Source organism: Oryza sativa, chromosome 3 (genome assembly GCF_034140825.1).
Source record: "Oryza sativa Japonica Group chromosome 3, ASM3414082v1".
NCBI classification, from domain to species: Eukaryota; Viridiplantae; Streptophyta; class Magnoliopsida; order Poales; family Poaceae; genus Oryza; species Oryza sativa.
The window spans coordinates 33,223,204-33,248,600 of record NC_089037.1 but is presented as its reverse complement, the minus strand read 5'-3'; the positions used below and the strand labels follow the sequence as shown (position 1 = coordinate 33,248,600).

Below are 25,397 nucleotides of genomic sequence, written 5' to 3'. Positions count from 1 at the left end.
GGATAAGTGTGTGCGCGTTTTGAGTGTTTGCTTTTGTAACATGTTTCTAAAAAAGAGTCGATACTACATAGTGCACATGAGATCATGGATTCGTGGCCATGCTAACATAAATCCAAATTTTAGTTTTCGTATCAACAACCCAGATTTTACTTTTTTTTGCGAGCCTTTTACTTCATCTCCTACACATGATCCCCCACCCCCCCCCCCCTAAAAAAAATGTTTTCTTTTAATTTTGAGGAGGATGAGAGGATCCATTCGTTAATTCGTCCGGTTTGATATATTACCCAGCACATACAAGTATACAGCAATAACTAACTGTCTGTCTTGCAAAAGAAATAAAATTGAGCGCATTCTTTTATTTCCCACACACGGCCACATCCTCAAATATATTGACCATCCGGTTTTGCCTCGCGGCAGTTGTAATTAGCTCAAGTGTCAAACCATTAGTAGAAGTATGCGCGTGTATGGCAGTGCGAGCGTACCATACGGGGTAGAAATGGGTGGCATCCGGAAGCACGAGGAGCGTACGGCGGCCGTTTTCCATACGCTTACGTCCATTGGCTGAAGCACCAAAGTGGAGATGAGAACCGACGGAAGTGCTCGGCTAACGACATAGAGAGAACTCGTTGGTTTCGGAGCTCGTCCATCCATCAGCAGCTGTGTTGCGGCGCTGCTATACAGCAAAACCGAGACGGGCGAGTTGCGTGGACGAGCAGTACATGCTGTGTGGTTCATGGATGAAATGTGTCGGCTACATGTTACTTGATAGTTTGTACAAAAATTCTGAGTTTTGTCCAAACTCAACTTCTCACACATTGAGATAAAAAAAATTCAGCGTATGAATATATAGTAACATACCATTCACACTCGAATTTGTCTTATTTTGTTTCCAATGTATAGATCAAATCTAAACTTGATTTTTGATGAACTAATAGATGCCACTATACTCTATTGTTTTCTTTAGAGTTTTTCACGAGGGAACATCCCCAGGGCAGTTGAATTCTAAGTTAACATGTTACTAAGAAAGAGAAAGGTAAAATTTGCTGATGTTCTAGTTTTACTAGTTGAATGACGTGCTTGGATACGGATAAGAGAAAATACATTAATGTGTTACCTATCTTTTTGTCATAGAAATTCACCTCGATGTAATATTATTATTTGTGATCATCCATTTATATTTAGTTATTTTTAATATCAAGAAGTTTAAGGGGTAGCACCAAATCTACATTGGAATAGATGGGGTGGCATATTTGCTGACACCATCGTTACTCTTTTTTAAAGGAGTTGAATAGTTGTTTGGCAAAAGACATTCCAACCACTATTTTAATATATCTTGGAAATTTTGCAAAGGATAATTTTACCCTTGGGCGACCATGTGCAAGACTCTAATGGAAACAAATATTTGTTGAATTTAAACATACTTTACAAAATTCAAAACTTGTCACCAATTATACAAATCAAAAAAAATTGCAAATGGTTGTTTAAGTTTAGCAAAATCTGTTTAGTTTTTAATTTTTTTTGGCAATTTCTGTTTTTGCAATTTCGAGCAAATTTTGAGTTTTCTAAATGTTTGAATTCAACTAAAATTTGTTCAGATTTATCTTGCACAGTGGACAAGTGTTGAACCGTCTTTTGTAAAGCTTTATCTCTTCTTCGAAAGAGGCTGGCATTAAAATAATGATCGAAATATCTTTTGGCAACAACCATATAACTAGAGCTTTATCTATTCTCTTTCCCTTGTTGGAATGAGAACACAGTAAACAAATCCTAAACGAGATTTTGCATATATATGGCGAGTCTTCTTTTCTTCTCACACATCGCCACTTCCTCTGGTATATTGGCCATCTGGTTTCGCCTCACGGCGGTTAAATTTTCCAGTAGCTAGTGTGCCCGGGTAGAAATGGGTGGCATCAGGAAATACGCGGAGCGGGCACAAGTGTCCATGGGCTCCAGTATTACTCCAGCTGAGAGATCCACAGATAGCGCTCGGTTGAAGCCACTGAAGTGCATCGATTTCAGATGCCACCCACCCATCGGCAGCTCGGCTCTGCTGCTAGAGCGAAACCTCGCGAGACAGCCTTGCGAACCGTACAGTCCATGGATGAAATGTTATTGGTACTTCTTGAGTTCTTGTGTTTGTGAGATCGAATAACACGACCCAGCTGGTATGCGCGCGGGGGCTTCAGGTTTCGCGTAGCGTGCAGGCGCAGAACGGGTGTGGTACTACGCTACTGTGTGAAATAGTGGATTAAGGGTGTGTTTAGTTGGGGAAAAGGAAATTTTTGGGTGTCATATCGGACGTTTGACCAGATGTTGGAAGGGGTTTTCGGACACGAATGAAAAAACTAATTTTAGAACTCGCCTGGAAACCGCGAGACGAATCTTTTGATACTAATTAAGCCGTCATTAGCACATGTGGGTTACTGTAGCATTATGGCTAATCACGGACTAATTAGGCTTAAAAGATTCGTCTCGCGATTTCCCCCATAACTGTGCAATTAGTTTTTCTTTTTATCTATATTTAATGCTTCATGCATATGTCCAAAGATTCGATGTGATGTTTTTGGGAAAAAATTTTGGGGAACTAAACAGGCCCTAATTGTTCGATGTTTGTTCAGCTTAATAAAGAATCCTTTTTTTTCCGGGAAATAAAGAATCCTAATTGAGATAACTAGCACTACTGATCACTTGGCACCTTATAATAAAGGAGCGGTTAGTATTTAAATAAGTATAATCAAATGCTATCATGAACGCCAGATATTATGATCGGAGGAAGTAACTCTAGTAGAAATGGACATCTCCAGAACCATTTATTTCCCCTCGTTGAAATGGGAACCCCCGTGAACAAAATCCTAATCGAGACTCTGGCAGGCACGACGTGCATATGGCGAGCACACACAGGCACACAGCCGGAGCCAAACAAAATCATCTTCAAACCGCGGCAGCCACAAGGCCGAAAGCACCGAGCCCCCACAAAATCTGCATCTCCACACGGCCGCGCCCCCCACACGTCCACGCTGGACTCCCCCGCGCCAATCCCCGCCTCCCACCTCACTCCCCCCTTATCCCCGCCTCACCCGCTCCCGCCTCCTCCCCCTTATCCCCCCCCCCCCCCCCCCCCCACACGATACAAACCCGCAAACCCACTCCGATCGCAAATACTCTCTCTCGCCGATAGCAGCAGCAGCAGCAATGGCCGCCCTCGCCGCCGCATCCACCGCCTTCGCCGCCAAGCCGCGCCTGGCGCGCGCGCCGTCGTCCCCGGCCGCGCGGTTCTCCGTGTCGTGCTCCGCGTCGGGCAACAACGGCGGCGCCGGCGAGATGGCGCAGTCGCTGGCGGCGTCGGCCAAGACGTTCTCCGCGGCGCTGGCGCTGTCCTCGGTGCTGCTCTCCTCGGCGGCGACGTCGCCGCCCCCCGCCGCCGCCGACATCGCCGGGCTGACGCCGTGCAAGGAGTCCAAGGCGTTCGCGAAGCGGGAGAAGCAGTCCATCAAGAAGCTCCAGTCGTCGCTCAAGAAGTACGCGCCGGACTCCGCGCCGGCGCTCGCCATCAACGCCACCATCGAGAAGACGAAGCGCCGCTTCGAGAACTACGGCAAGTTCGGCCTGCTCTGCGGCGCCGACGGCCTCCCGCACCTCATCGTCAGCGGCGACCAGCGGCACTGGGGCGAGTTCATCACCCCGGGCTTGCTCTTCCTCTACATCGCCGGCTGGATCGGCTGGGTCGGCAGGAGCTACCTCATCGCCATCAGCGGCGAGAAGAAGCCGGCCATGAGGGAGATCATCATCGACGTCGAGCTCGCCGTCAAGCTCCTCCCGAGGGGGTTCATCTGGCCCGTCGCCGCCTACCGTGAGCTCATCACCGGCAACCTCGTCGTCGACGACGCTGACATCGGCTACTGATCACCACATGGATGCTTGGCTACTCAAGCCCCAGGTGAGGTGAGATATGGCCATGCACCATCACATGGTGGATGATGTGCTTGTGACCTTGTTTGTCTCATGAAAATGGAAGAGTAATGTGGCATGTGTTCTTGTTTGTTTTGCAGTTGATTTGGCAGTGGAGGAAGAGGGCTCGTGCATGGTGATTTGTGTGGTTTGGGTGTAGAAGCTGATAGGATCATGGAGGAATGGAAGATCTGTTGTACTTAAGAAAAACTAAGTCTTGTATACCGTACCTCTCTCTTGTGTGTATTTACCATCTTAAGATTCTTGAGAACAATTCCTTCGTGCAATTCTCGTGCTGTTGTCGCTGCAGCTGCAGAGAGATTTTCAATCGTATGTACTCCAGCATAAAGTAGATAGAAACTCATCTGACCGGGACAAACTAGATTAATTGAATTGAATTAGGCGTAGTGCATCAATATCAATATTTGATCTCAGTATTCAGTAGTACAAACAAACTATGCCAAATGTGCAGGCAGCAAATTTAACGTGAGCGGAACAAATTAAAGAATAGCTGACATAATATGTCCCTACTATATTTACGAACTACTACACACTTATAATCACACTGGAAGTACTGAACACTTTAGTATGGTTGAGAGTAGACAATAACTTGTTGCGGTGATTTCAGTCAAATGGAGCACTATCATCATTACCTCCAGTAAATTGGTTGTCGGCATTTGCCAGTTCTGAAATGAGAAACACACTGTCATGGCACGAAACGAAAGGTTGATATTAAATTCAATCCTAATCTTAAGTGGCTAGTATTGTGTCAAAAAATTCTTAAGTAGCCAGTAAGTACATCAGCAATTTGGTAATCGCACAATTCAACTTCTATTCATTTTGAGGAAAGCTAAAGCAGATGCTCGTAGTATTGCTGAAAAGAGCGTGTCAAATTCAGAGTGCCATGAACTGGAGTAATAGTTCCCTCCCAGTCCTAGATCTAGATGTATAACCTGTTCTAGCAGTTTCTCGTAACGAATAATATACTGTTTCAGGTTGCTGGTATCAAAAGGGGGCGAAGCAATTCTGTTATTGTTAATAACATATTGAGTTCACCCAATTTATTATGAATATAAGACATTATTTTGCACACTTTAGGAAATTGGAACTATATTTAGTTGAAAATAACATGTCAAAGCAGTTTAAAAGAAGCATACAAATAGAAACTCAACAGCACCAAAACTTCTGTTACGAAAGTATTCATACTCTACTGCCATGTTCTCCGTGGGTACACATACCGTGGCTATCTGGGAGAAAGGCCTGGTCTGCCTCCACCACATGCCCATAGATTAGTCCTGACGGTTCCTGGAACATCTACAAATGTCATGACAAACAAAGGAAAAAACACCAAACAAGCCACTGACAACATTGCTTCAGATTGAGCACATTGCTTTGAAGTAAATCCCATAGCATGTTCAACTTATTCAGCGCAAAGTACTTACTACATTTGGATACAGATCACTGAAAATCGGATAGTCCCATGGACCAACTCCATCTGAGGAAATTCCAACATCAACATTTCATCACCCAGCAAATACATAATGTAGAAAAGTGGTTTGAGTTGATCGAGTTCACTGCAAATGTACTGTTGAACTATAAGAGTTTCAGTGTAGCTGCACACCTGTTACAGGACAAGAAGTACCAGCAGCGTCAGCTGTAGAGGTGCTGGCATATCCACTGTGCCGTGGATCTGCACCTGGGACCTATATACAGAAACATTTCAAGTCATAAACGAGAAATTACCAACTAAAGAATTTCAATCTTCATTTAGAAAGAGATGGACACGACAAAATATCATGTCCTAATATTTCAATTTCGTTTTTACTTACTACTGCAGTATTTTGAGATAGGATAGTTGATTGTACTAAGCCAGAGCCTAGACCGTTCAAGATGTTTTCCTCAGTCAGAGAGTAAGAAGTTCCATTATGCTGCATAGAAGGACCCTCCCGACCAGATTCTGAAGCAAGTTGAAACTATGAACAGTTATAGTAACTTGGAGGGTGTTCAGTGAAAATTAAGCAGGTATATACTTCATCCGTTTCACAATGTAAGACTTTCTAGCATTGTCCACATTCATATAGATCTTAATGAATCTAGACACATATATATCTCTAGATCCATTAACATCTATATGAACGTGGGCAATGCTAGAAAGTCTTACAATATGAAACGGAGGGAGTAGTATTGACCTTCATGCATACTTTGTTCATAAGGATACTGTTGCAACGGCTCTTTTAGTTGTGTGGAAGTTCCAGCAACATTGTATGGAGTAAATACGTGTACTGCTGAAAATCCATTCTGCTGTTGAAATCGATGTCCCTGACCTAATTACGCAACGACTTGAATCTTGAGTAAAATGAAATGACTAGGATTTTGTATGGATCATAATGAATATATAAAAGACCTTCAAGTGCAATCTGGTGATTAAAGCATGTTGGGTTGGCTTGTATGGAATGACTGGCATCATTTTTTGGAGACACGGGAACAGGTTGGCCATTGATCATGACATGATCAGGAATAAGACACCCCAACTTCTCCAGTTCCTCAAATTTCTGATACGCAGACTCCTTCCACTTGTTCATTTTACGCTGTAACAAAATACTCCATTATGTCATTCCATCACATTATATTATAAATGGCTAGGATTCAAAGTTGGAATTACGTTTATATAGGTAGGGTGGAACACTACAAAAGTACTCACAGACAACAACACATTTTAATCATCATTGAGTGGGTTTATCAACTTATGGCCAACGATATACTCCATAGCACAAATAAATATCTGATTTAACATAAATAATGTTCCCAAATTGTTTTATGCATTGGTCTTCAAATTGACTATATGACTCTCCCATGTTTATGTTCAGCAATGCCACATATAGGTTAGTCATGTGTTCCAACATTACATCTTGATGTACAAGTTGATAATATTTGCAATTGTTAGTAGGCCCAGCATACTAGTACTCCCTCCATCCCAAAATGATCATCATATATATTTATGCACCAAGATCAAAGATAATTTAAATCGCATCAATCAAGACATCATGCACACATTCTCCCATAATGCATGCATCGATTAAAACACCATGCCAATTACACCCTAGCATGCACACATTCTCTCATGCTGCATTAATTGTATTCCGATGAAATTTGTGTCCATGCGGTTATATGATGATCAATTTGAGATATTTTGGATTACGTTATATGATGATCAATTTGGGAAGGAGGGAGTACTATTTTTGTGAATATAAACAGATGTCAATATTTTAATTGCATCGGAATGGTGTTCAATAAATACCTGCTGTAGCTGATTAAGATTGTTGGCGTGGTAAGGAGCATAGGAGCCATCAACCGACATACCGACTAGAGCAAAGAAATCATTGAAGAAGATTATAGTATTTTTCTCAACTCTGTAAGAATGGATCTCATCCCCAGGATCAGACGTGGTTGCATGACTAATCATGGTATTCCAATCTTCATTCTTCATGCCAGTAAGCTGGTTGCAAGAAGATGTGAGTTTCTTAGCACGTGAATATATATAGCATTACTAGCAATTTTCCTTTCAGGAGCAAACATGGTATTACAAGGTAAAGTAAGCAATTAACTTGGTAAATAAACAAAACTGATGTTCACTGAACATTTTATTCCAATTAGTATACCTGAATGATGAAATGTAAAATAGATCAACTTGGTTTAATCTTTAATAAATTGGATTATTATAATAATTCTGATGTGTACTGCACCTACAAGAATGTCTGGGTTAACGTTAGTGCAAGCGGCAAGTACCGCCACGTTTTAACCCTTCAGCATGTGAAAGGTAAGTAGTTGTGTTCCACACATGATTTGTGTTTTAAATCTTGTTTAAACTACATGCAGCATACCTAATACTAATAACAAATATTGCACAAGGAACAGAAGAAGAAAAGAGAAAAGGTAATTACAGAAACTTCCGTAGAGTATGGTTCATAGGAGCTATATCGAATAGCAAGTACAGGCCGATTGTTTATAGCACTAACATTCATATTTATGAAATTTAAGTTATAAAATATCTTGGGACTTTTCTACTGAAGGCTAGGAGGCGGAGGTATCTTTTTGCAAGCTACAGCCATTTCCCAAAAATTGATAAGTAGCATCTCGCAGTTCACTTCTGTGGCATTTTTTTAGTTGGAATATGAACAATATACTGTTCCCTGACAAACTGATAGTATATACTTTTTGCAGGTAATTTGAAGAAACGGTAACTGTAGAAACATCATAGCAATTGCATAATTACCTTTTGGAGACCAGCTGGATCTCTGTGGTAACAGCGCATCAAATGCTTCACCTTAGTAATATATTTGCCCGCAAGGTCATTGCAACGTTTTCCTTTTAGGGAAATTTTCTTCAAACAATGAATCCCTTCTTCCTTAGATGGAGAATTGCTCTTTTTATTTACTGAAAGTAGGCAATAAGGTTGGCTGTGTCAAGACAAGATGTATGTACACAATTATTGCTGGTTGCTAGTATGCAATTGGTTCAGTTTGTCCATCTTTGCAATTAGTTCTAGGGGTATTTACCACATGTGTACCTGGCAAAGTGAAACAACTTGCTGTGCGTACTGTTAATTTACCGTCTATTGTACAAAATTACAGCGATCTGAACCTTTTTCCATTGCGCAAGACATTGTAAGTCATAAGAAAATCCCCAATGATCAACAAAAGTATAACAGACGTCAAAGGACTAGGATTGCATACTGTTTATTTCAGAACTCAGACCTGGAGGTGTTCCCTTCTAAAAGTGCAAGACAAGTGGCAAACTTCGTTTCACTAGAAAAGTGCCATTGCATGTACGAGACCAGAATAGCTAATGAAATATATATAATATGTTCATTATAAATATTTTGTCTATATTATCTTGGTAGCCACTTGTGCGAGTATCATGTTCTTCAGATGATTAGGCATAGAAAATGCTGCATTTTGTGAGAAACATACATCGTGTATTGGAGTTTCCAATCATGTATGGTCAAAAGGGTTCTGATGTTAAAATGAACAGGTGGATACTCACATTTACTACGACGGTCTTTGACAACAAAAGAATAGCTGGTTGCTTCCTGAACCCTGACTGCAAGATCCTGATATTTTACTCTTGCTGCCAATCTTAACCTTTTCCCATGGGAACTCTCTGTAAAGAAGAAGGAACCAAGATTGGCCTCACCATTTGTTAAATTGACAGTTTTCAATACTGACTCTTTCCCTTTGCACATGTATATCTGCTTGTTGAATTCCTCTTTGGTGAAATTTGCTGGTCCTCGCTCAGTGAAGAAATCATCATGGACTGGTAAAATCTCGATTTGTAGTTTAGAAAGACCACCCTGTGTGATTTGACTCCCATTTTCAAATATTGCAACTTTAGCGTTGGCTCCATTTTGCCATTGTACTGGAGAACCTGTGAAAAGTGGGTCTTCTGGTCTCTCAACATCAACAAAAAATAACTTAACCATTCTAGTGCTCCCTCCAGTTTGTGGAAAACCTTCTGATATATTTGGTCTACAATTTGAGATACAATGAGAGATTAATACATGTACATGGAATACATATCATAGTACACTTTCACTCCATCGCAACAACAGAGCACATTCTTAAGCATTCTTCCTATGTATCTTTAGGGCCAGTTTGGTAGGGCTCCTCGCACGGTTTTGGTTCCTATGTTCCTTTTGGTTATTATGTTCCTTTTGGACATGTTTGCAGTTCATAGGTAGAACTTGCAGTGCACTCAGGTTCATTTGTGCACCAAAGAAATGTTAGAATGCATAACACGACTTCATTTTCTTGGTTTTTAGGATCATGACATGGATCAAGAAACTTTTAAAGTGCCTTAATAGAGGAATTTAAATGCCCATCTAGTTTTCAACATTTTAGGAGAAGATACAAAAATGGCAGATACCTTGGATGCTGATAAGCACCTCCAGAAAGTAATGTTGTCTGTCTTTCCTTCATCTGTTGTATGACATATCAAAAGGAGTTAAGACAAAGCATATGTATAGATAGATCACACATTTTACGTGAATAAGGTCCAAAATACTGGCCTCTGAGTGGACAGCCTTGCGAACCGTATCTTGTATGGATTCCATCAAAGATCTTTTGGATAAGAAACAATAAGAGACCAAATTAATGATGGTAGCATTTATCTATCACATCCGTAACATTCAAAGTTTGAGATCAGATACAAAGAAAGAATTTCAAGAGAACAACGCTTTATCCATATTTTGGTGGTGTTTCTGTTACTTGGGGAAAAACAGAAGTTCTATCCTGGTTTATTTGCTAGATGGTATGTAGGTAACCTGGTAATCTGAAATTAAAACAGGACTATGATGTTCAAAATCATAAGTGCCAAGAAAAAAATGGTCAAGAACTGTTTCAGATAATTCTCGGGAAGTAGTTAGTGGAGCTTTGTAATGTTTTGCCTTTCATTTCTGACAGTTATTACTGCAATTATGCAATTAATAAGCAAGTTTCTCCAGTTGGTTTCTACAGAGGAGGAATTCCACTTATTCCAGTACTTTTCTAGGATTTGCAGGTAAACCAACCAAATTTAAACAGACCATCCCGCTATCAGATTCAAGCATATAGCTTTTTTCCAAAAAAAAAAGTGTCACGCACTTTTTGGATCATTCAAAAATAAAAACCCCTAAATTCTCTCTACTACCCCCAACACACATCCAATAAAATGATGGCAACCAAGGAGGAACTTGGTTCTCAAATAAATAGAAGAAATTGTGAGCGTGTTGAGACCCTATACTATACCCCCAATCCAACCTCCTCCACTTCCCCCAAGTCACGCCCCCATAATGATTACCGATGCATTGTCGACAACGAGCTGGCAGCGTTCACTGGTAACATCTAAACCCGACAATGAATCTCGAATTTCATGCTTGTAAAAAAAATGTATGTGTTCCACTCGAGTAAACAGAAGCAAACCTCTGAAAAATACCAAAGTGCTCCTCAAGCAACCTTCGGATCAGATACGGTTGCTCGAGAAGCAGCCTCTCCACGTTGCCAAGGCGCGCGACGAGAAACATGAGAAGCATAAACAATTTGACCATCTGCACTTGCATCTATTGCACGAATGAAGTAGTAGAAATTAATTAAATCAAAACCAACTTCACCCCCCAAAGAAAAAAAAACTGAATCAACTAACATGAACCATCACCCAGAAAACTAATTGGGAGACGATCCCAAATGCAGAGACCACAACCCACCTGCCGAATCAGGCGCGCCGCCATCTGCTCCACGCCGACCGGCTTCGGCTTCCTGCGCCTGCAAGAGCACAGATCCCACGCGAACCAAACGCAACCGGCACTGGTGAGTCGCTATTCCAAGGGGGAGGGGGAAGGAACCAGAAGCGGGGGGAGGGACGAGAGCGGGAACTCACAGCCACATAACGACGAGCCCCGCCCGCCGCAGCCGCTTGCTCGGGGAGAGCGGGGTCGCCGGCGGCGCGACGACCTCGAGCGGGCGCTCGCGCTTCCGTGACATCGCGCGCGGATTTTGGGGAGGTTTTGGGAGGGTGGGGAAGAAGCGAAGCGGAGGTGGTGTGGTGGTAGTAGTTGGTAGCAGCAGCAGCAGCAGCAGCGAATGGCGGGGTGGGCGATGGATTCTGAGTGGGATGGACTGCACACGCTTTTATGAGGGGATTGGGCGAAGTGGAGGGAAGAGGAAAAATGTGGGGGTTGTCGTGTTGGAGACGAAACTTTCGTGTGCCTGGCTCTCTCTCGGTGGCGCTCAACCGGGGCGGAAGCAGCGCCCCCTACCGGCTACCGCGTTGTGCACCAACGCGGCGTGGTGGAAATTTTGGATTGGCCCGTGGGCCGGGTGGTGCATGGGAGATTGGGAGCTATAGCTCGGGTATCCACGACCACGTCGGCCTCGACGTTGACATCTATGTTAGTTTAGTACTTTCTCTGTTTTTTTATTTAACATTGGTTAGTTCAAATTAACTAAACATTACACATTGAGGCTGTGTTTAGTTCAGCGTAAAGTTTAGATTTTAGTTAAAATTAGAGATGATGTGACTGAAAAGTTGTGTATGTATGACAGTTTGATGTGATGTAAAAGGACTGAAGTTTGGATCACAGCCTGAGAGATATAGGTAGGAGTAATAAACTACTCCCTCCGTCCTAAAATAAAGATATTTTTAGACCCTGACACTGTCTCCGATATGTTATTTTGACCAATAATACCTACTAAAGTAAGATGTTTTAAATAAAAAAAGAGTTGCATATTATGATAGTTTGTTTAATGATAAATATAGCAACATTAATTTTGCATTATTGATTTTTTCATTTGTTTGCTATTAATGGTCAAAGTTAAAAATGTTTGACTTGTATGCTATAAATGCTTATATTTTGGGACGGAGGGAGTAAATCGTTTTAACTTTTCTTAAGTTGATTTTTTAAGTTTGACTAAATTTATATAAAAACATACCAACATTTTCAAAAAACAAACACGATGTAAAAATATATTCAATATTAGGTTTAATGAAACTAACTTCGTATTATAAGAGAGTTGCTATATTTTCTCTATAAATTTGATCAAAATCATATAAGTTTAACTTTAAAAATCAAAGCTGCTTATAATATAAAACAGGAAGAGTGATACTTTATTTCTACTATCACTACCCTAAAATATAACGCATTGTTGGTATTCAGTAGTTACTTACCATTTAGAAAAAAAAAGTTAGAATGTTTAAGAATGTGAGTCCTTAAGAATGATATCGACTTGGAGCAGTTCCTGTTAGTTCTCAGGACCTGTTTAATTCGCGGATGAAAATTTTCGGCGTGTCACATCAGATATACGGACACACATTTGAAGTATTAAACGTAGACTAATAATAAAACAAATTACAGATTCCATCTGAAAACTGCGAGACGAAATTATTAAACCTAATTAATCCGTCATTAGCAAATGTTTACTGTAGTACCACATTGTTAAATTATGGCTCAATTAGCCTTAAAAGATTTGTCTCGTAATTTACATGCAATATGTTTAATTAGTTTTTTATCTATATTTTATACTCCGTACATGTGTCTAAACATTTGATGTGACATGATGAAAATTTTTTTTGTTTAGAACCTAAATAGGGCCTTACTTGCGGGAGGTGCTGTTGGTACTTTTGGGACCCTGTTTTTCGACATCTTATTATCGATGTATTTGTAGCTTAATGAAATTGGTCGGTCTCCTTGGGCTGGCCCGGTAAAAATACGTTGACATCAAATGCTCTCATCACACAACTTTCGGTACTCATGTATGTTCACGTACTTTCTAATGCTTCTTAATGTTCAGATTTGTAGGATGGATGATTTTGTTTGCGCTGTCAAACTAAACACAGAAACGCTTCCTGAAATCAATGCACGTCTTTGAAACACACGAGTATACAGAAAAAGGTTAAGATACATCGATCACTGGAAATATAGAATTATAGATTTTTTTTTGAAACTTATAGAATTATAGAATTATACTTCATATATAACTCCTTTCTCCCTCTTGATCGACGTTATCTCAAGAAATTTGTATCCTCCTGATTATAAGTATTTGATTTTTAGAATAAGAGATTTGGTCAAACCCTTAAAACTATAACAATCAATTTTATATAAGAAATGGTTTATAAAATTTAATAAGCTTATGATATTATGGTAGTGCTTTTCAAATCAAATAACAATCAGTTTTATTTGAGAAATGGTTTATAAAATCTAATTGGTTTAAAATATTATGATAGTGCTTTTGAAAATAAATCTACACATGTAGTCTTTTTTAAAAAAAACAAGAATTTGAGGTGTTAATGATGGTTGAAATTTGACCAAAACTTATTCGAAACGTCAACTATTTATGATTAGGGAAGTAGCTTTTTTTATAGGGCTGCCACTATTATCGATATAGTACTGATTGGTAGCAGTAATGCAAGCATAATTATGTATCATCACAGTTCAGTCAGTTCTCCATAGGTATTATTGTTCAAATCATCGTACATTTTGTGATCGTACTCACTAATCCCGTTTGGAACTGTAGGTGGATTATGGATTATTATCGCGGGAATACTTCCTAATTAAAAAGCTAAATGGTATGGTTTATTCGAGAACTTTCTTCATTGGCATTTCATATAAAACGTTAGTTTTAAAACAAAATTTTCAACTTCCTGATATTCAATTTGTTCATTTAATTTGTGCCCTCAAATAAGGAAAAAGTACAAATTACCCCCCAAACTATCGCGGTCGTCTGAATTACCCCCTGAACCATAAAACCGGACATTCTTCACCCCCAACTTTACAAACCGGACGAATTACCCCCCTCGATCCAATCCGCGGTGGTTTTGGTCTACGTGGCGCACACGTGGCAGTTCAGTCAGCATTCTATTTATTAAAAAAATGTGGGACCAACCTGTCATACTCCTCCCACTCTTCCCCTCTCTCTCTTCTCTCTCTCACTACTCTTCCTCTCTCTCTCTTCTCTCACGCGCACGGTGAGCAGGGCGGAGGGGCAGCGGCGGCGAGGCAGAGCGGAGGGGCGGCGGCGGCGGCGAGTGCGACGGCGAGGCGATCGCGAGGCAGGGCAGCAGCAGCGGCGGCGCGGAGGTCGTCGGCGTCGTCAAGAAGGACGGGGAGGCCGGAGTCTTCGCGAAGACGAGCGGCGGCAAGGAGTTCCACGGCGCCTAGATGAGCAAGCTGGTCATCCCCATCCGTCGTCGTCCTCATCCCGTCGCCGGCGTGGACCTCCGCCGCCGCGCTCGCTTTGCCGCCGCTGCCGCCCTTCCGCCCTGCCTCGCTGCCGATGCCCCTTCGCCCTGCCTCGCCGCCACCTCGCCTCCTCCGCCGCCGCCGCCGCCCTGCCTCCGCCCTGCCTCGCCGCCACCTCGCCTCGTTCGCCGCCGCGCTCGCCTCGCCACCGCCGCCCTGCCTTGCCACCGCCTCGCCTCGTCCGCCGCCACGCTCGCTTCGCCGCCGCCGCCGTCCCTCCGCCCTTCCTCACTCGCCGCCGCCCTGCCTCGCCGCCGCCTCGCCTCCTCCGCCGCCACGCTCGCCTCGCCGCCGCCGCCTCGCCTCCTCCGCCGCCGCGCTCACTTCGCCGCCGCCGCCGTCCCTCCACCCTTCCTCACTCGCCGCCGCGCTCACCGCTGCCGCCGCCCCTCCGCCCTACTCGCCGTGGGCGTGAGAGAGAGGTTGAGTGAGACAGAGAGTGAGAGAAGAGAGAGAGGAAGAGTGAGGGAGAGGAGAGAGGAAGAGTGGGAGGAGAATGACAGGTGGGTCCCACATTTTTTTAATAAATAGAATGCTGACTGGACTGCCACGCGTACGCCACGTAGACCAAAACCACCGCGGATTTAGGTCGAGGGGGGTAATTCGTCCGGTTTGTATAGTTGGGGGTGAAAAATGTCCGGTTTTGTGGTTCAGGGGGGAATTTCGGACGACCGCGATAGTTAGGGGGGTAATTCATACTTTTTCCCTCAAATAATGATCACGAAATCAATTTCAGCCATAATCCATCAGCCGCCCTAGTTCAAACGGCCGGGACCTAAGAAGCTGAAAAGCGCAGAGCTGATGATTCACTGGTAAATTGATGAAGCATGCGGCAATATCACCACTAGCAAATTAACGGCAGAAGTGCTACGAATAAGCCGCTTAATTATATTAAGGCCATGTTTCTTTCAGCTTGGGATTATTATAATCTAAATTATTGAGTCAGATTACTATAAACTAGATTGTTATAATCTGTAGTAGAATAAGCGGTTAGTTGTTTCTTTTCTAGATTATTAGAGCCTAGATTATTGGGTTTGCAAGTCTAAAGAGAGAGTGGGGTGGCATGGTGGATAATTTTTCACCCAATAATCTGGAAAAAGCTCACCTAAATGAGCTTATCAGATTATAATAAGCTGGGCTCCAAATTATAATAAGCTACTTCAATAAGTTGTCTGTTTCTTTCAGTTTAGTCCAAATAATCTAGATTATAATAATCCCAAGCTGAAAGAAACAGGGCCTAAACCCAACACCAACGGATCGACCTGTACTTGGCTCACTGTAGAACAAAACAAAACAAAACAAAACGATCGAAACCGTCGCTAATCCCTCGTCTCACCAAACAATAAAAAAAAAACGAGACGGGAGAAGCGCATGATCAGCAACTCAGTCCTGTTCTTGTGTGTTGCAGGTTTGCATGCAGCGGCCTCGCGAGATCGGCATATTTATGCGCTGGTTAGCCAGGTATTACTTGGAAGCTTCATCCTGGTTGATCGAGACGTACGTACACAATATTTGCGTATTTTCGATGCTTTCGTGCCTCTCAAGATAACCAAGGTGAGGATGAAGCAGGGAAAAGGGGTTAAAGAATGCGATCAGCCATGCACTTGCTGTGTGAAAGGCTGATTTAAATTGATGATTTTGTTTCAAACAAACGAAGCCTCTTGGTCATGCAGTGTGGTGATGTTTCCGTTAGTTTTCCGTCGATTTTACCAGAATTTTTCCTTCGTTTTTCTACAACGTATGTAACGGGGCGGGCTGGGCGGCAGACGATGACAGGGATGGTTCAGACAGCAACCCGAATATGCAATATGGCAAGTTGAATGCTCTTTTGAGATAAAATATTCTGGTGCTTTATTTTTTGTTTCGTCTCGTCTCTAGTAGATTAGTGCTGTTCGATTGCCTCGGCATGATGATTTGGCTAAGCCTACTGGAAACAAGTGGGTTTTTTTGTAACATCTGAACTGAACCGCTGCGTTTTCGGAGAATGATCAGCACTGCAAGTTCAGTGTGTTTTCCGGTTGAAATCTTCTGTGCAAGCCTGGGATGGGAAGATTATGGAAGTGTTTCAGAGTTCAGACACTGCAGCTTACACGGAATGGTCAGGGAAAGACTAATGAAACAGAAATGAAATCCCAAATGTTCAATTGTCTATTGAGATGCAGAAATTACGCATGTTAAATTGTTTTTTTAGAGGGCATATGTTAAATTTGTAGGCGGGCCCCTCTATTTTAGCTTGTATTGGGCCATTTGCAGATGGGCCATGGACGGATGCCAGCTGATTCAGCCAAGACGGCCGGCCTAATCACCGGTTCATTAGAAGGAAAAAGTCCACTTTAACTTCCTTAAAAATAGGCCGTATCTAATTCGTACCCTCAATTGAAAAACCAGATAAGACAACTCCCCAACTATTGAAACTAGTGCAATTTAACTCCCTTAATGGTTTTGAAGGGTGGTTTTGCTGATGTGGTGCTGATGTGGTGGTGCTGACCTGATCTTCATCCCATGTAGTGCCTATGTGGCATTAAAATTAAAAAATATATGAGGGACCCACTTGTCATTCAAATAAAAAAAGATATTGTGGAGCCCACCTATCATCCTTTCACTCTCCAACCCTTCTTCCTCCTCCCTCTCTCTTCCTTGTAGCTCTTTTCTTTCCTCTTCCGTGGTGGCGGCGGATGGCGCTACCCTTGCAGAGAGAGGGGAAATGGCTTCCACTGCCGGGGGCGGAGGCGGCTAGGCGTTCGGGGACGTCAGTGCCGTCCGATTTTTCGGCGGAGAGCTTCGACGACCGGCGGCAGAAGCAAGTGTTCGTCCGTGACCGGATGCCCAGCGTGGCCGCCGTCGCCGGGTATGTGGTCCTGTCGGTCATGTCCACCATTGTTGTACTGCGCCTCTACACCGAGCTGAAAGTACCACCACGTCGCCGTCGCCTGCCTCGTCGCGCTGGTGCTCGCCTTCTGCAACACGTACGTCACCGGCGTCATCGACATGAACATTGCGACCACCTTCGGCAAGGTGGTGGTCCTCGCATTCGGCGCGTGGGTGGGGCTCAAGGACGGCGGCGTGGTCACTGGGCTCGCCGCCTACGGCGTCATCATGGCGACCGTCTCCACCGCCTCCGACCTCACCCAGGCCTTCAGGACGGGCTACTTCATGTTAGATAGATCCCCTCCCCGTTGGGCCCAACGGCACAACGGGGATCTTGACCTGCGCCCTGATCGGGGGCGCCCAGCCCAATGGCTGGTGGGCCTTGTCACCCTGCGCCACATAAATAGAGGGTGGAGGCCGGGGCGGCACACGGCACGAGGTTCGCTACCACCGCCAACTCCACCCACAAAACCCTAACCGATCGAGGGTGCACAGCTAGTGACGGGAAGCATCACTGCGCGCCACGCCTCATCGTCACCACCTACGACCGCCGCTGCCGCGACCACCATCGCCATCAAGTCCACCGTCGCCACCGTCCACGTCAAGCACGCGACGACAACTAGGGATGGCAGTGGGTCAAGAAAATCGGACGGTACTGATGTCCCCGAACGCCCAGCCGCCTCCGCCCCCGGTAGTGGGAGCCATTTCCCGCTGTCTCTGCAAGGGTAGCGCCGCCTGCCGCCGCCACCACGGAAGAGGAAAGAAAAGAGAGAGACAAGGGGGAGAGAGAGAGGGAGGAGGAAGAAGGGTTGGAGAGAGAAAGGATGATAGGTGGGCTCCACAATATTTTTTTATTTTAATGACAAGTGGGTCCCTCATATAATTTTTAATTTTAATGCCACATAGGCGCCACATGGGATGAAGACCAGGTTAGCACCGTCACATCAGCGCCACGTCAGCAAAACCACTCTTCAAAACCGCTGAGGGAGTCAAATTGCACTGGTTTCAATAGTTAGGGAAGTTGTCTTATCTGATTTTCGGTGGAGGGGTACGAATTAGATTCGGCCTATTTTAAAGGGAGTCAAAGTGGACCTTTTCCTCGTTAAAATTCTCTGACGGCCCAGCTAGGCAGCTAAAGGCCTGATATAATTATATTTGTAAATAAACGAAATTATATCCGGTAAATAAACGAAATTATATTTAGCCCAGCTAGGCTAGCCATCATTTCGAATAAGCGAAACATATTTGTAAAAAAAATAATTTGTGAATAAAACTTTTATATATGTGTTCTTAGCGATATAAAAGTAAAAGATAAAAAATAAAAATTAATGAAAAAAACCTTGAAACAATTCAAAATTTAAGATTAAAAATTCAAATTTTAGCCGATAAGCATGAGTATAAACCTTGATCGGACAATTGCCATCCAGTTGTCCACTTGTACCACAGTATCACTAGCCCCAACCCACTGACGCTTGGGACCCGCACAAATCCGGCATCCTAATCCTTTTAAACCCACACCACTATGCCTCGGGACACGCGTCGCGCCCCCACTGGCACCACACTGTCGCCCACCTCCGGTCGCCGCCACGAGCCCCACCGCCGCCTATCTAAAACGTCACACTCACCGGCAAGTCCACCCCCACTGCCACGCGGGCCATACCCCCCTGTGGGCCACCACTGTCAGTCACAGAGCCCGTGTACCCGCATCTCGGAGTAGTAGATGCCTCTCGGTCTCCCTCGGATCCCCTCTCGCCCCGCATCCACACCCAGCTCCCCCCACACTCTCTCGCCTCCTCTCGCCGGCCGCCGCAGCCAAGGCAAGACGCCTCCTCCCCACACCCGATCTCCCCTCCCATCTCCGATCACTATATAATCCCCCCGCGCCGCCCGCTTGCCGCCCAAATCCCCGCGCCATTTCAAATCCCCCCCAACCCTAGCCTCGCCTCGCCCCCCCCGCTCATGGCTGACCACGCCGCCGCCTCCGCCGCCGCGGACGCGGACCCCTCGCTCCGTCAGGGCGGGGACGCTGCTGATGCTGATGAGGAGGAGGAGGAGGAGGAGGCAGCGCCTTCGTCGGCGGCGGGGGTGGGGGTGGGGGTGGGGGTGGAGGAGAGGTGCAGGGCGATGATGGAGGTGGTGAAGAAGGACGCGGTCGGGGGGAAGTGGAGGGTGTCGAAGCTGGTGGTGGAGCACAACCACGAGGTGGAGGTGGCGCCGTGCGGGGAGGGGGAGGGGGAGGTGGCCGCGGCGGTGCCGGTGATGGGGATGGAGTTCGAATCCGTGCACGCCGCCAAGGGGTTCTACTACGGATACGGCGAGAGGGTGGGGTTCAAGGCGCGCACGGGCTCCAATCGCCGATCGGTTGGTAATGGCGTCATGATCATGCAGAGGTTCCTCTGCTCCAGAGGAAATTACGCCAATCGGAGGAACAAGGCAAATGGTTTGGATGAGTTGAAAGAGGAGGAGGTGCAGGATGGTGCTGCAGGCAAGAGGAAGAGGGGCGCCAATAATAAGAGGAATCCCAACCCTGTGAAAAATAACTCAGAGGTGATCGAAGTGGAGAGCTCTGCGGAGAAGGGTGTCGGGACAGCAGTCCCAAATAACGGGCAAGAGGCGCGCAAGATGAGGGGTTCTAAGAGGGGTAGGACTAAAAAGGATGTTACAGAGAAGGATGAGAAGCCTGTTGTCGAATTGGAGGCCGAAAAGGAGGACGAGGTGGTGGCGCAAGATGGTGATGATGTTGAGGAGCAGAAAGGGGAAGGGGAGGAGGAAATGGAAGAGGAGGTACAAGTGGAAGTGCAGGAAAAGAGAGGGAGGGGAAGGCCGAGGAAAGCAGATGCCGAGGGCAATGCCCTGCAGGCACGTGTGCTGAGGGAACTCGGTTTGAGGGCATCACAGTACACTAATGAGGAGAGGAAGAAGATAGTTAGTAAGTACCTCTCAAAGCGACAGAGCAGACCTGTTTCGGCAAGGCCTGCCAAGGTAAAATATTTGGAGTTAGTTATTAGCTGTGACAAAGATGAATATAAATTACTGAGGGGGTAGATTTGAATGTATGTAGGCACCACTGAACACTGATAAGATGGAAAGTAAGAAGCTTGATACGTGACATTTTACTGGTCGTCATGTCTTTTAACATAGAAAGGGAAGGAAGTTATTTTTTTGTACTAGTCACACACTTAATAGAAGCTGCACAGGTAGCTATGCTTTATTTATGCAAATGAGCATATATATATGTCAAGAGTTTTGAACTCAATGTTGTCTCAAAATGATTAGCAGTCGCTCAACTGGATAGTGATCCAAATAGGAAAGCGACAAAGCGCTGTAGCCCACAACTGGAAATCAGGAACAATATATAGCTTTGGATAGAAATATATGCTGTCATTTTTCTTGTAGTGATTGGAAGCTGACCATTGTGCCCAGGCAATATAAGATATTTATGTCGCTAGGTCATGCACACACATTTTCATACGTGATGCATGCAAGGTTGATCATATTTAAGGATTTCAGATAGTTTTTCAAATTTCAACAAAAGCATGTGAGGATATATACATTTGTGCTAGAAATGTCAACACATAAGCATGTGCTACAAGTGTTGAATTGTCTGGATATATACCAACAGTAGTTGGTACATGCACATCGGTTAACTAGTTTCACTTGGTAAGTATATGCTTGTCGTTTTCAGATCGCCTCACATCAAGCTTTGGCTGAAAGACGAAAACGTGGTGATGGAGGTAGATTTCTGTCAAGCGAAGGACTGACGGTAACTTCCCTTCCATGTTACTAATGGATATTGCTGATGCTCTGTTTGTATTTTTTTTCCATTTTAGTACGTGATTAATTAGCCAATGAGAAGAGCCAAAATAGTACACATCTGGTATCTAGCAGTTAGTACCTCAGAAGTTAGAGGTCACACAACTCAGTTTACAACTCACTGCACTTGATATACTCACTTGCAAACTGGCATATAAATTTCCTTTTTTTTTTTGAAAGAATGCACTATCACTTCATTTGTAGTTTGCACAGTTTGTGTTTGTTACTGAACTAGGAATTATTAGCAATACACAAATCTTTTATTGCATACCAATGTAATTGTTCACTTCTCTGGGGTTAATATCAAAACAAACTGTGTATTCTGTGACACTTCTTGGCATCTGCTGCACAAACTATACATTAATTCTATATTGGTTCCACATAGATATTTCATTTATGCCATCTTGTTGTATTTTCTTATATTCATGAATTGGCAACCACTGCAGCAACCTTCGGAAAGGCGCTCTAAACGTCTTGAAAAGCAAAATCTCAAAAAAGAAGATAAGGTAAGACCCACTTGTGAAATGATGTATGTTTATTTGAAAAGTTTTTTCTCTGCAATGCTGCATTGAAGCTAATTGTTTGTGTCCTCCGTCTTATTTTTGATTGGGTAACAAAAGGGAACAATGGCTTATACTTTAAACTTTACATTATTAATTCCTAATGAACCCCAAAAAAATTCCAAATGAACCACTTCTTTATATTCGATTCCTCATTGCTTTAACACATACAGTTGTTTTCTTTGGTCCAGGGTGAGAGTAAAGAAGATGAAATAATTGAAGGAGAACCAGATCCAGAAATGGAAGTAGTTGCTGGACCTGGAGGAGAACCAAAAGTTGGAATGGTTTTCCTGAATGAAGACAAGGCCTATGACTGCTATGTCACCTATGCTGGAACTGTGGGGTTCAGCGTCCGAAAAGGATGGTTGGAAAAAACAGCAACAAATACTACAAAATCTCGGGCATATGTCTGTTCTAAAGAGGGATTCCGCTCTAAAAGTGTCAGTACTGATCCCAAGAAGCCACGGCCAGAAACAAGAACTGGTTGTCTGGCACACATGACTATTAAAATCACTGTGAGTGGCAAATATGTAGTGACTGAGTATGTGGCTGATCATAATCATGATCTTGAAACTCCTTTGGTGGACATCCAGGTTCTGAGATCACATAAGTTATTAGCAAAGTTACAGCAGCCTCCAGATCCACCAAGAGTTGTTTTGATACCAAATGATTATAAAAATTATGTAAGGACAAGGCACACAAAAGATATGCAATTAGGTGATACCCAGGCAATTTATGAATATTTGCAGAGGAAGAAAGGTGAACATCCTTCTTTCTTTTATGCCATCCAAGTGGATGAAGATGACCAGTTGACAAATGTATTCTGGGCAGATGTTAAGTCGATTCTGGATTACCACTACTTTGGTGATGTACTGTGTGTTGACACAAGATATAGCACAAGTGATCATAGTAGGCCTCTATTGTTGTTTATTGGTGTTAACCATCATAAGCAGCCAGTCATATTTGGTGCAGCATTGGTTTATGATGAATCAGTTGAATCCTTCAAATGGTTGTTTGAAACTTTCAAATCTGCAATGAGTGGCAAGCAACCAAAAACAGTTATGATCGATCAATCTACAGCAATCAGTGAAGCAGTTGCTTCTGTTTGGCCAAGGACCACCCAGCGCTTTTCACTGATTCATTTATATAAAAATGCCACTAAGATATTAAGGGATGCCTTCCAAGCCTCGGAAACTTTTGCAGACGATTTTAGCATGTGGTTGTATGGCTATGAGGAGGAGGGGGATTTCTTGTCAAGCTGGGAAATCCTCTCAGATAAGTACAATCTAAAGGACAATGAGTGGCTAGGTAAATTGTATGCAGATAGAGAAAGATGGGCTTTACCTTATGGACGTGATTCATTCTGTGCAGATATTGCAGCCGCACTCCGAAGTGATAATAACACTGATGCTATACTGGCAGATCTTCTAAAGAAAGAAACGGATTTCCCATCCTTCTTTAACAATTATGACAAACTTTTGGAGAACAAACGCCTAGCTGAACAACAAGCTGACTACCTTGGGGTTCAAATGGCACAGAGAGTAGCACCTCTGCGGATGCTTTGGCAAGCTGCTAATGCATATACTCCTACACTTTTTGAGATGTTCAGGTTGGAATTTGAACTGACCTTGACTTGCATGGCTTATTGCTGTGGTGAGATTGGACCAATATCTGAGTATGAGGTAACTGTCAAAAACAGGCCCCGTGACCATTTTGTTAGATTTGACTCATCAGAATGTATGGTTGTTTGTAGCTGTAAGAAATTTGAATTCACAGGTATTCCATGTTGCCATGTACTGAAAGTTCTTGAGGTAAGAAATATTAAAGAACTTCCACCACACTACATTTTGAAAAGATGGAGAAAGGATGCTCAGAGTGAATCTCCGAGGGAGAACTATGGTTTTGAAGCTGTAGATGAAGATCCCAGGTTCTTGTTGTCTAAACGATACAGCATGTTGTATCGAACGTTCTACAAAATTGCAGCAAAAGCTGCCGAAAATATTGAAGCTTATACATACATGGAGAGCCAATGTGATCAGTTTATAGAGCAAGTTGAACTTCTATTGCAAGCAAAGTTACATGATAAATCTTCATTGAGCACTATACTGAAAGTTCAACAGCCAAATTTGTTTCCGAATGAAGCCAGCAACAGTGAAACTCGCAGAGTAAGTAGTAAGAAAATTAAAAATGTAGATACGCGTCGGCAGCAGCAAAGTCCTCTTCAATCAAATAAGAAGAAAAAGGGTAGACAAGGTTTGTTCTTCATCCAAGCTTCTTCAGAACTAGATTTTATATAGATCAAGGATTGATCTTATTAAAATGTTGTAGGTCTACCGGAGCCTGAGGAGGCTGAAGTTCCGCTTAGGGTTGATCCTCCTACAATATCAAATGACATTCCAAATCATCTGAGAACTCCAACCAGTCAATTTCTTGCAACAAGCCATATAATGCAGGTAACATTTATATTTGCTTTCTGCTTTCTCCAGTCCTAAACCCCAGTTTTGATGAACAGAGTGCAGACGGTGATAACTGTAGTTTGTAGTTGAACTCTGTATGACCCATGTACTGAATATTGTTGCTTCACATATACAGGCACCGTATATTGCACAGCAATTCGGACTTAGCTCTCTTCAGGGATTTCCTGGCATATCACCATTTGGGCAGGTAATTGGAGCATTGACTACATTGATGAATGGCTGAAGAGAAGTGTCAATTTTGTTCTTCTTATAACTTGCAAATTTGAACTCCAAAACAGTTGCAGGAACCAGCACCTGCTCCTCTCCAGCAACCTCATCTACAGCAACCACCCTTTCATAGCGGTCCACAAATCCCCCAGGTGATTGTTATAACTTACACCCATGTTCCCTTCCCAAGGGATTTCACTTTCACAGATTCCATTAGCAATTACTAGGCTAAGACTACAAGTGTTCGTTGAGTATACACATATTTCCCTTGAAGATTTTCATGTAGGTGTGTTATAGTTAAATCAACCTTTTGTTATCACTCTGTCCCATGATCTCATTTGATACTTTTCTTGTAGTGGAATTAACCTTTGTTTTTTGATCATATAAAATTGCTTAACAAAAATTAATAGTAGGTCGCATGCCGTGTTTTCGTGTAGGCCCCACCTCCGGACATCCAGTCATTGCAGTTTCTTAGCAGCAATCCTCAACTGGGTCACCAAGCCACGGATCAAAGCCAGTACACCATTCCAGTCTGGGATTTCCTGTGATGTACGCTGTGATATACTAGCATGTACCATAGTACTAGCAATCTAGCTGTAAATTATGTAATGGCAATAATGTAGAAACTAAATTATGCCAGCTTGAGCAGCTTTTCTATGTTAGTGGAACAATTGAGCGCGGCTAAGTCTCGGATTCAGCCTTGTGCGCAGGTCAAAAGAGTGCCATCAAGAATGTCAGCAGCTGGATACTCGAATG

At 43.5% G+C, this 25,397-nt stretch overlaps 3 protein-coding genes across 10 annotated transcripts; 2 read left to right on the top strand and 1 right to left on the bottom strand.

Moving 5' to 3' along the window:
• Positions 1–2,859: 2,859 nt before the first annotated feature.
• Positions 2,860–4,235, top strand: LOC4334300 (photosystem I reaction center subunit III, chloroplastic). Of its 2 annotated transcripts, none has more exons than XM_015777022.3 (2): positions 2,860–3,942; positions 4,050–4,235. In XM_015777022.3, exon 1 carries the CDS (start codon positions 3,193–3,195, stop codon positions 3,901–3,903), a length of 711 nt encoding a protein of 236 aa, XP_015632508.1. In that variant the 5' UTR covers positions 2,860–3,192; the 3' UTR covers positions 3,904–3,942; positions 4,050–4,235. The 2 variants fall into 2 exon arrangements, with proteins under 2 accessions (XP_015632508.1, XP_015632509.1); XM_015777023.3 differs by having other exon boundaries at positions 2,981–3,937.
• Positions 4,236–4,314: 79 nt separating this feature from the next.
• Positions 4,315–11,578, bottom strand: LOC4334299 (calmodulin-binding protein 60 B). 6 transcript variants are annotated; one of them, XR_001544763.3, is made up of 15 exons: positions 11,359–11,578; positions 11,186–11,243; positions 10,905–11,041; positions 10,013–10,064; positions 9,871–9,923; positions 8,992–9,473; positions 8,222–8,382; positions 7,247–7,444; positions 6,353–6,536; positions 6,150–6,272; positions 5,778–5,921; positions 5,570–5,651; positions 5,391–5,443; positions 5,187–5,253; positions 4,315–4,634 (listed from the first exon to the last, which is right to left on the bottom strand). XR_001544763.3 is itself a non-coding variant. In XM_015777017.3 (15 exons), the coding sequence occupies exons 1-15, from the start codon at positions 11,460–11,462 to the stop codon at positions 4,573–4,575; spliced, it is 1,965 nt and encodes a 654-aa protein (XP_015632503.1). In that variant the 5' UTR covers positions 11,463–11,578; the 3' UTR covers positions 4,315–4,572. The 6 variants fall into 6 exon arrangements, 5 of the variants coding, with proteins under 5 accessions (XP_015632503.1, XP_015632504.1, XP_015632505.1 ...); XM_015777017.3 differs by having other exon boundaries at positions 5,187–5,262; positions 5,778–5,905; positions 6,138–6,272; XM_015777018.3 differs by having other exon boundaries at positions 5,778–5,905; positions 6,138–6,272.
• Positions 11,579–19,335: 7,757 nt separating this feature from the next.
• LOC4334298 (protein FAR1-RELATED SEQUENCE 6) lies at positions 19,336–25,326 on the top strand. 2 transcript variants are annotated; one of them, XM_015775435.3, is made up of 8 exons: positions 19,336–20,566; positions 21,270–21,347; positions 21,844–21,903; positions 22,149–24,210; positions 24,286–24,410; positions 24,550–24,621; positions 24,719–24,793; positions 25,079–25,326. In XM_015775435.3, the coding sequence occupies exons 1-8, from the start codon at positions 19,544–19,546 to the stop codon at positions 25,187–25,189; spliced, it is 3,606 nt and encodes a 1,201-aa protein (XP_015630921.1). In that variant the 5' UTR covers positions 19,336–19,543; the 3' UTR covers positions 25,190–25,326. The 2 variants fall into 2 exon arrangements, with proteins under 2 accessions (XP_015630921.1, XP_015630920.1); XM_015775434.3 differs by having other exon boundaries at positions 24,713–24,793.
• The last annotated feature ends 71 nt before the right edge of the window (positions 25,327–25,397 follow it).